Source organism: Macrosteles quadrilineatus, unplaced genomic scaffold (assembly GCF_028750875.1).
Source record: "Macrosteles quadrilineatus isolate MER2022 unplaced genomic scaffold, UCM_ALF_1.0 Scaffold_2__2_contigs__length_208266976, whole genome shotgun sequence".
In the NCBI taxonomy this organism is placed as follows: Eukaryota; Metazoa; Arthropoda; class Insecta; order Hemiptera; family Cicadellidae; genus Macrosteles; species Macrosteles quadrilineatus.
This window is the reverse complement of record NW_026542595.1, coordinates 92735225-92745980: the sequence shown is the minus strand read 5'-3', so window position 1 is coordinate 92745980 and position 10756 is coordinate 92735225. Positions and strand designations below refer to the sequence as shown.

Genomic DNA, 10756 nt, shown 5'->3' with positions numbered 1-10756 from the left:
AGTACAATGGGCTCGTCCACCAATTGCTTTTGTCGCAGTTGAAAAATTCGGAAATATGGTAGAAAGGATTTAGAGTGAGCCAATTTTTTACAAAAGTGGAGAATTTTTCTGTGTGTAATTTTCTTGTACATTGGGGCAATTTGTTGAAAAGTTTAACTCTTTGCCTGAAATAGGAAAAGAACACATTGATTTTTGAAGCCTATTTCTAGGTACAAAGATATCAAACTTATTCCTAGTATCATAACTATGTACATCGCTGGTAGAATTGGCAACGTCGCAAGTCATGGTGGAAGGAAAAACATAGGTGTGCTATTCCCGTCATATTCTGACGTCACTCGGATTGCAAACAAAAGATCACCTGATTGTAACTGTCAAATTAGTATTTATGTATTTGTTTTTATTATAATAATAATCAAATCTTAATAATAATAAAAATTTTTATTATGATAATACAAAACGATAAAACCAAATCAAAACAAATACATATACTAATTTGACAGTTACAATCAGGTGATCTTTTGTTTGCAATCCGAGTGACGTCAGAATATGATGGGAATAGCACACCTATGTTTTTTCCTTCCACCACCATTCCCGTCACTATGACGTCACCCAGATTGCAAATACCATTTCACAATATAGAAAAAAACCTAGCTGTAATCCACGGGCCTCACCCCGTTTGACTTCATAAGTATTAATAAAACGATTGATTGGCTGAAATAAACAAAACAGAATACAGACAACAGCGTTTAGTAGATTGAAAAGATGCCATGTTTTGGACTTAAGGTACGTTTTGCCTGAAGCGACAGGTGCGACGGTCGCGCAGCGACCGTCGCTGAGCGGCAGTCGCGGGACACTGATCAAAGTGGGTTTTGCATAGTCCTGTTTTGCTTGGAGCTACTGTCGCTAGAGCCGCGAGCTGCAGTCGCTGGGTACTGCTCCAGGACCAGTCAGGAGCGACAGTCGCTTAGCGACAGTTACATTTCTGATTGTTTTTATAGTGTACACCATTCTGACAAGTTCGGTAACCTTTTATTTTCGCTATATGGCGTCGGCCAACGTCTGTGATTAAGTTAAATTTTAGTGGTGAAGAGTACGACAGTTTATTAGAAGAAGTGGCAAAATACCCCGCGCTTTATGATTTGAAACATATCTCCTACAAATACCAAAGAATAAAGGACAACGTCAGGTTAGTTTAAACCTGACGTTGTCCTTTATTCTTTGGTCTTATTATATTACAAGTTATTTTAATATATTAGTAGATTATTTAGATTGTCGACTTAAAAGACTTCTAATTAAATAATCGTTTAGGTGATTCAAAAAAATATTGCTCTGTATAAATGGTTATTGATCAAATTGTCTTAAAAGTCAGGCGTGTCATATTTAAATATATAAAATGCCAATTATTAAAAGTAATGTGGTTATTCAAATATTAATGGAGTACCTATATAATGTAATTGGTATTTTATTCATTTACAATACAATCAATAAAATATAATTTTCACTCTGTGAGGAGGTTGTTTATCACACTGATTTCTAATTCAAGTTATGCTTGTGTGTGTACTGCAATTTACGGAAAAATTGAGTAATTTTATTACATTTTGGCTTGTGACATGGCAGTTTTGGAATGTTTCTTATAACAAATAACTAGGCCTATAAGGAATACTTTATTTGTTAAGTTTTACCTGTTTTACTAAGTGAATTTATCGATTTTATTTAGTGACTTTATACTTAGTGCGCACTTTTGAGGTTAGGTGTACTGACGGTACCACGTCTCGTGATGCCAGGATGAAGAAGTTGTCGCTCCAAGCAAAACAGTTTACCACCCCGCGACTGCCGCTCGGCGACAGCCGCTGCGCGACCGTCGCACCTGTCGCTCCAAGCAAAACGTACCTTTAAGTTGTCGTTTTTAGGAATTAACGGACTTTAAACTTTGTACCGAATATGCAAAGTTTGTGTGTTAGCTTTATTGCTAGATAAAGACTATAACTACCAACACTGTATTTAAATACAGTACACAAATACACAGCTCACAATGGAAATAATAGGTATGTTATGAGAAATATTCGCTTGTCAACTATATATCAATATCACGTATTTTGAAGACACAAAGTGACACAAGCTGCTAGTACTTATGAAGAGTTAAATTTTGGCAATCTTTCATGATTTGATTGAATATTAAGGGCTACCGAATTGATAAATGTATTGAAGCTAAAAACAGTCAATTCCTATTTGTTTAGAGTGCTCTCTTTAGCGGATTCTTTTGATTTTATAGTTATAACATGATTTGGATTTAAATAGCAACCCAGCAGACGCACAGGCAGCACTTGCCTATGTCTGCTGTATTTCATACAATCAATTTAATTTAGTTTATACAGAAATGTTCTTTTTTATTATTCGTCTTAGTTTTATTTTGTAAGTATTTTGTATTAAAAAGTGTGACATTGTTTTCTGTATATATTATGTGGAAATAAAACATTCATTCATTCATTCATTCTTTTCTGAAGTTCCAGAATAGGCTACTATTTAGATTATAACTTGATGTGCCACAAAGGCACAACGACGAATATTGTAAAAACCATTTTCTTTTGAAGTATTCGTGGGCACAGCCCAAAAGAAGCATTAGCTGGCAGCTGCAACAAAAAATACCCCCGCCGCAGCAAACCTGCAGACTAAGCGAATTTCCATTTGACTGATTGGATTTACACTGAAATGTCTACTTAAAAATATAACATTTATTCTTGATTTAAATAGAATTAGTTTAACAAGTACTTAGGTTTGCTGCATCAGGGAGGGTAAAACTGTTTGTTTTTTTTTATTTGAATAGTTTCGTAAGAAATAAAAACATTTTCCAAATTTGATCAAAATATGTTCACAAACAAGCAAACTACAACAGTTTACTTATTCTCCATAAGAATAACATGGGAATTTTAAATTTACAATTTTTTTGAATTTTCTCCGTAACAATTAGGCGCATAATAACGCTTCAATATACTAAGTTATTTGTTTTTTTAAGCTCTACAAAATGGTTTGGAAAGAAATTGCTAAATTTTATGTTTTTTGGGTAAAAAATGGGAAAAACCTATTTTTACCCCATAAAACCCCCCGTAAACCCCCGTTCCCATGGTCCGATCATGCTGGATCACGAACTCGTTTGAATAAACGTACGTTTACACATTTGTACCAAATTTCATCAAAATCGGATCATTTTTGCTCGAGTTATCGTGCTGACGGACACATATATATATATATATATATATATATAAATATATAAATATATATGTATATATATATATATATATAAATATATAAATATATATATATATATATATATATATATATATATGAATTTGAACGGATGGTGTTTTTGGCCTCTAGGGACCTCAAAACAAAACAAAAAATCGGTCCCGCGTCCAGGTCTTACCATGAGTACTACGGTAATAGCTTATTCCCTATATGGGAAATTCGCTAAAAAAACAGCTGTAACACAGCACTACTGACAGTGTTCCCGTTGCCACTTCTAAGGCTACGGCCACACGGGCGTTTTTTCACGCAAGAACGCAGCATGAAAAACCGCGAGAAATATAAGCAGCATTAAATGTAATGAGGTTTTCCCGCAGTAGCGGGTGCCTATTTGTTTCAATGCTACTCTAATTTTTTGCGTGTTTTCACGCTGCGTTTGTGCGTGAAAAAAACGCCCGTGTGGCCGCAGCCTAAGACGTATTTGTTTATTGTATAAGGCACGTCCTGGGCCCATTTCATAGTACAAACTAATATTATTAGTAAATCAGTGATCTCCCGATGGAAATCTAATGGTAATTACAAGTTACAAGTGGTAACTTGTAGTTTATTATGAAATGGGCCCCTGGAGTTTAAGGTGGCAGCGCTTGGAATATGTTATCATAAATGTAACACTCTATTTACAGGCAGTGCTTCTATGGATTTCCCCCTTGGATTTGAGCTGAGCTTGGTCCCTCACCCCCAGTCACCTCTTAGACTAGATTGTAAACTTTCACTTTCATCATCAGTTCAGTAGTTGAACCAATTGATCCATACCGGTACAGTATACTTACCTTTTCTGATACTAAAAATATATAAACAGTAAAACACTCTGAGATTAGGGCAGTTTTTTAAAATTTGAACCCTCGTTAGGGTGGTCCAAAGAACTCAAGTTTTTTTTAGAGACCTAGGGACCCTCCCATTTTGCTACATCTAATAATAGAATAATCTATGCAAAATCTTAGTACCCTAAGACATAAGGAAGGCATTGCTCAACAACTTTTAGTTTTTGAAAATTTCAATAAAACACTGAAACTAACAAAAAATTCTTTTGTTTTATTTCCAGGATTCAGAAGTTAACAAAGCTATTGAATGATCACCCTAATACAGTTGATACTAAACATTTTCAGCATAAAGGTATCAGATTACAAAGGAGGTATATAACTTGAAATAATACCGACTTTTGGGTTTTTAACGCTTTTTGGTTTTCTTTTGTTTCAGGTTATTTGAACTGCAATATTTAACTTGGGAAGCTCAGTGTATTCATCAATAGAAACTTAAATAAATAACGGGCCTAGTAAAAGTGTCTAGTTCCTTTTTTGACAGTGTGATTTGATCAAAAGTTTGAAACCTGAGTCATTCAAAATATGACTGCGCTTAAGACGCGTCAGGCGGATAGTGTTTACTTAATTGGTGTCAAGGACTTAGAACCTTTAACTAAGAAGAACCAACTTCCTACAACAAAAGAAGTATTATTAAGATTTCATTTCTTTCTAAGTGAAAAAAATCTGTCAGAAACGCTAGTCATAGCACAATTGAAGAATTGAATGAAGTTTGAAGCAGCCCTAATCCCGACTAAGTATACCAAGGATTCGATTGAAAAACTCGAAAGTGTGCATTCACAGTGGTTACTTCTAAAGAAAAATAAAGGCAGAAGAACTGAAAAACAAAGAAAAAACAAGCACTTCTTACTTATTATTTGTAGAAAAAATAGAAAAATTGTTTGATATTGCTCATCCAGATGGTCTAATCCTCATGAAAATACAACAAGACAAAGATTTCTTAACTGACCAAAGAACTGAGAGAAAAATTATCATTTCATCTCAAGACAAGGAGTATACTAAAATACCCCCGCCGCAGCAAACCTGCAGACTAAGCGAATTTCCATTTGACTGATTGGACTTACACTGAAATGTCTACTTAAAAATATAACATTAATTCCCTATATAAATAGAATTAGTTTAACATATACTTAGGTTTGCTGCATCAGGGAGGGTAAAACTGTTTTTTTTTGTAAAATGTTAATAGTTAGTCAACTTATTATCAAAATATCATATTCCTTGCTGAATATGTTCAAATATGTTCATAAATATGTTCATAAACAAGCAAACTACAACAGTTTACTTATTCTCCATAAGAATAACATGGGAATTTTAAATCTACAATTTTTTTGAATTTTCTCCGTAACCATTACGCGCATAATAACGCTTCAATATACTAAATTATTTGGTTTTTTTAAGCTCTACAAAGTGATTTAGAAAGAAATTGCTAAATTTTATGTTTTTTGGGTCAAAAACGGGGAAAACCTATTTTTACCCCATAAAACCCCGTTCCCATGGTCCGATCAAGCTGGATCGCGAACTCGTTCGAATAAACGTAGGTTTACACGTTTGTACCAAATTTCATCAAAATCGGATCATTTTTGCTCGAGTTATCGTGCTAACGGACACATATATATATATATATATAAATATATAAATATATAAATATATATATATATATATATATGAATTTGAACGGATAGTGTTTTTGGCCTCTAGGGACCTCAAAACAAAAAAAAAAATTGGTCCCGCGTCCAGGTCTTACCATGAGTACTACGGTAATAGCTTATTCCCTATATGGGAAATTCGCTAAAACAAGAAAGATCACTAGAAAGATTTCCAAAAGAAGAGATAAGAAGAAAAAGTTCTTTTTCTGCTGCCGAATCCACATCCTCTTCTATTGATCCACCCGATGATGACTTAAATGAGAACCCAGTTGCCGAAAGTAGTTCAGAAAATGGTTCTGATGATGAATTATATAAACCTTTCGACAAAAAAAAAGTTAGCACAAGTTTTAGTTGGCAAGAGTGAAGATGAAGATGTTTTTGAACCAAAGGCTAAGAAGAGCCTTTTTGACATGAATGTGGCAGGGACTTTAGACAGACAAAAATTTACGATCGTGAAGCTGTGAGGATAATTATTCCTATTGCCGCTGCACTTGGGCATGATCCTGCAGCATTGCCACTTTCAAGAAGTTCTGTAAAAAGAAAACGAAAAGCAGCAAGGCAGAATTTTTCAACAGAGATGAAATCAAACATAGACATCAAAGCACCAATTGTAGTTCATTGGGACAGCAAAATCTTGCCCGAAATTTTAGGTACACAAAAGGTTGATATGATTGACTACCAGTCCTAGTTTCCTATGCTGGTGGAAATGAGAAACTACTGGGAGTTCCAAAACTGTTCAGGGAACAGGTGCTAACACTGGAAATGCAGTACTTAAAACTCTTAAAACATGGGATCTTGATGACAAAGTGATTGGTATGGGCTTTGACACAACAGCTGTCAATACTGGCGTCAAGAATGGTGCATGCACTTTCATTAAAAATAAGTTAAACAAAGAACTTCTATGGCTAGCGTGTCACCATCACATAATGGAAATAATTTCGAGCAAAGTATTTACATTATGTTTGGGACCTTCAAGCTCTCCTGAAATACCCATATTTAAATAACTACGAGGGTTTATTCATTTACAGTATGCATGTGGAGGTTAAGCCTAGACTAGAGCTTGAACTTTGTGTAAATCTGTTTAGTGGTCTCATACAGAATGATGTAGAACAATTGAGAAGTTATGAATCACTTCATGAATTTATTTCCTTGCACCAATCGGGCAGTATATAAGGCATCGTGCCACATGATAGTCAATAAAATTATGCTGAAAGTTGTGCATTTGCTGTGCCTCAATGTAAAATTGGTTGAAGGATTTGTTTCAGGTTCCTTAATGTGATCCTTTAACATAACTGGACAAGCACACCTTAAGATGTGTTTGCTATATGGGACCTCATTCCACACGGTGACTAGTCTAAATTTTTTGAGAATTATACCACTCATTATAACAACTCTTAATTAGAAAATTATCACAAGGAATCCACATGTAAAAAACAAAACACAATGTATCAAATTAATTTATTAAACGAACATGATAAACCAAAATAGCAAATTGAAAACCAGAAAAGCTGTTGGGAAGATGATTCGACTTCGCCTATCAATCCAGTGTGCCATTTCATGATTTGTCATGTGAATACCAGCAAAGGCCTGACGTCTCTGCATTAGCCTACGCTTTACTTTCTTATCACTCGTGTAGTCGCCAACAGCAAGGTCGAAGGCAACATTTTTCTGAAAAAAGTGGATAGATTACAAAAATTTAAAAATGATAAGATTAATATTATAATAATATAATGGTAACTTATGCCTGCTTTATGATAATTCCTAAAATTGCAATGACAAAAGATACTATAATATTTATTTCCGGTTCCAACCTGTTGCATTCTGCGATCTCTCATTGCCGCTCTAGATCGCTGCCTCAGCTCGGGTGATGATGGACAAGACAAGGCTTTGCGCTTCCAGGCCACTCTCTCCGACCTCAGCGACGACTTGAGTATGTATTTGCTGGACGCTCTCTTGAGTGGAACGTGGGATGTCCTGGAGAACACATCACTTCAGTACACTCCTGCTAACTTATCACTCACAATCAGTATACAGTGTAGTTTCTCATAACTTAAATGGGCTATTTAATTGTGTTTCTGTTGGAAAGTTGTCATTAACTAAGCAAGCAATGTAAAAAGGTAACAAACTCAAGACAAACCTGTAAAAGCCACTACAAGGGGCCGTCAACTAAAAAAAAAAAAAAATACCCCCGCCGCAGTAAACCTGCAGACTAAGCGAATTTCAACTTGTCTGATTATATTTCTACTAAAATATTTCCATAAATAAGACATGAGGTTATTTATTCCCTATTTAAATAACATTCGATTTAACGAGTGCTTAGGTTTGCTGCTTCGGGGAAGGTAAAAGTGTTTTTTGACCATACGTCAATAGTATAGAATGAAATAAATAAATTTGCATAATGTTATCAATATATATCAATAAACAAGTAAAGTAGGCCTACAACCATTTTTATTTTCTCCATATAAGAATAACATGGGAATTTTAAATTACACTATTTTTGAATTTTCCCCGTGACAGTTAGGCATACAACAGCGCTTCAATATACTAAATTATTTGTTTTTTTAAGCTCTACAAAGGCCAAAAGGCTCTCATGGAAAAATTTTTGTGGAAATTTAGAGAGTATCAAGGATACTTCTAGAATACATAAGGTACTTGTTAGAGACAGGCATGTTACTTTGGGTGCCGTTGAGGGACCGGATGGTGTAATGGCTTTTGAACCTACCGAAATACTAAAGGTTATGGTAAAAACTCATTTCCCTGGTTGTATTGTTTCTGAAGTGCAGCAGGAGGAGGTGAGTCCAGAGCGGCCTAACCTGGGCCGTCGTGCCACTCATTCTATGTGGAGCACTGCTTGCCGCATAGTCACCTTCAGCAAGGTAAGATGGGCTGTTGGCTTATTACGACCCTTCAAATCGCCGGGTCCTGATGAGGTAAGACCTGTTTGTTTGCAGGAGGGTCTTGATACAATTATACACCCACTCTGTAAACTTTTCAGAGCCAGCTTAGCGTTAGGACACATTCCCTTAGGGTGGTGTAATTCGCGTATCGCATTTATTCCTAAACCAGGAAGGGATAGTTACACTGACCCTAAGTCATTCAGACCCATTTCTCTATCTTCTTTCTTTCTTAAGATCCTAGAGAAGTTGGTCTCAAGATATATGATGGATACAGCTCTTAGGACACATCCTTTACATATTAATCAGCATGCGTATGTCTCAGGAAGATCATGCGAGACTGCGTTGCACCAACTTGTAAGCAAGATTGAGAAAGCTCTAGAGAGCGGTGAAGTGGCCCTGGGTGCCTTTCTCGATATTCAAGGTGCTTTTGACAATACTGGTACTCCAGCGATTCTTAATGCGGTGAGAGCAAGAGGTTTTCACGGTATAATATGTAGATGGATTGAATCCTTGCTTCTCAGTAGGAAGGTTAGGCTCTCACTCCACAATGATACGATCGAGGCAAGAACTACTCGAGGATGTCCTCAGGGGGGGGTTCTCTCTCCTCTACTTTGGAATTTGGTAGCAGACGACCTTATAAGGACCCTCAACGAAAGTGGGGTTTTCGCCTTAGGTTATGCTGATGATGTTGCAATCCTTGTGGTTGGAAAGTTCCACGGAACCATAACTGACCTTATGAATAGAGCTTTAAGGGTAGTGGACCGTTGGTGCCAGGATGTTGGGCTCTCTATAAATCCCAGGAAAGTTGTAATGGTACCCTTCACAAGAAGGAGGAAACTGGACGGGATCGGCCCACTAAGACTGCAGGGTACTGTAATAGAGCTGCAGAATCAGGTGAAGTATCTTGGTGTAATTTTGGACAGATCACTTCACTGGGGACCACACCTTCAAAAAGTCATTGAGCGTGGCAAATGGTCCCTTATGGCATGCAGGCGGATGGTAAGTGGCACATGGGGGTTACAGCCTAAACTTATGCACTGGCTGTATGTATCTGTTGTTCGACCCGCCCTTACATATGGTTCGCTTGTGTGGTGGCCAAAGATGGAATCAACTATAGCTGTCAAAGCTTTAGCAGGAGTTCAGAGGCTTGCTCTTATTATGATAACTGGGGCAGTAAGTAGCTGTCCTGGAGCGGCACTTGACTGTCTGCTTGACATGCTACCTATTGACATTTATATTAAGGTGGTAGCAAGTAAAACAGCCCAACGCCTTAGATGCGAAAACTTATGGATAGCCTCAGGGAACAATAAAGGGCACTCTAAAATTGTTCAGGTGGTACATAATGATGAATTGGACTTACCTTCAGATCACATGTCCAAAAAATACTCCTTTGGAAAGCCTTTCAAAGTACTAATACCAGATAGGAAGGATTGGTCTGGCGGAAAAGGACTCATACCCACAGGTGACTTAGAATGCTATACTGATGGTTCTAAGATCAAAAATGGGGGCACTGGAGCAGGTGTGCATTGGATGAATGGAGGCACTGGTATTTGTCTTCCAATGGGGGTGTACCCAACTGTCTTTCAAGCGGAGGTCACTGCCATTCTAGTTTGTGCTCAAGAACATCTTAACAAAGATATCAGAGACAAAACAATCAATATCTTTACTGATAGTCAAGCGACCTTAAAAGCATTAAACTCTTACGAATTCAACTCCAGGCTCGTGTGGGATTGTCTTGCTTCTGTGTCTGAGTTGGGTAGGAGAAATGACCTTACGCTTTGCTGGGTACCAGGACACTCAGGCATTGAAGGAAATGAAGCTGCAGACAGATTGGCAAATACTGCCTCTGCGACATCATTGTTAGGCCCGCAACCCTTCTGTGGCATCTCACGAAACAGTGTATGTTCTGCGATTGCGTCATGGGCCAAGGAAAAGCATCGCAAACGCTGGGTCGATGTTCCCCTTCTTAGGGTCAGCAAGCTTACTCTGTTTAGGCCTTCCAAAAAGGTTGCCTGTGACCTCTTGAGACTAGACAGACGAAGAATTAAATTAATTGTTGAACTGATAACTGGTCATGGAAGATTCAGGAAACATC

General features: G+C 37.0%; 1 protein-coding gene across 1 annotated transcript in view; it reads right to left on the bottom strand.

Annotated features, from left to right (window-relative positions):
• Window positions 1–778: 778 nt before the first annotated feature.
• The window catches only part of LOC128984589 (pH-sensitive chloride channel 2-like), a 53926-nt gene continuing 43948 nt past the window's right edge, over window positions 779–10756 (bottom strand). The window contains exons 10-13 of the mRNA XM_054403927.1: window positions 7576–7738; window positions 7236–7432; window positions 1762–1890; window positions 779–932 (exon numbers count right to left, since the gene is read on the bottom strand). Of these exons, the coding sequence (XP_054259902.1) occupies window positions 779–932; window positions 1762–1890; window positions 7236–7432; window positions 7576–7738 (643 nt within the window). The remainder of the gene's footprint in view (window positions 933–1761; window positions 1891–7235; window positions 7433–7575; window positions 7739–10756) is intronic.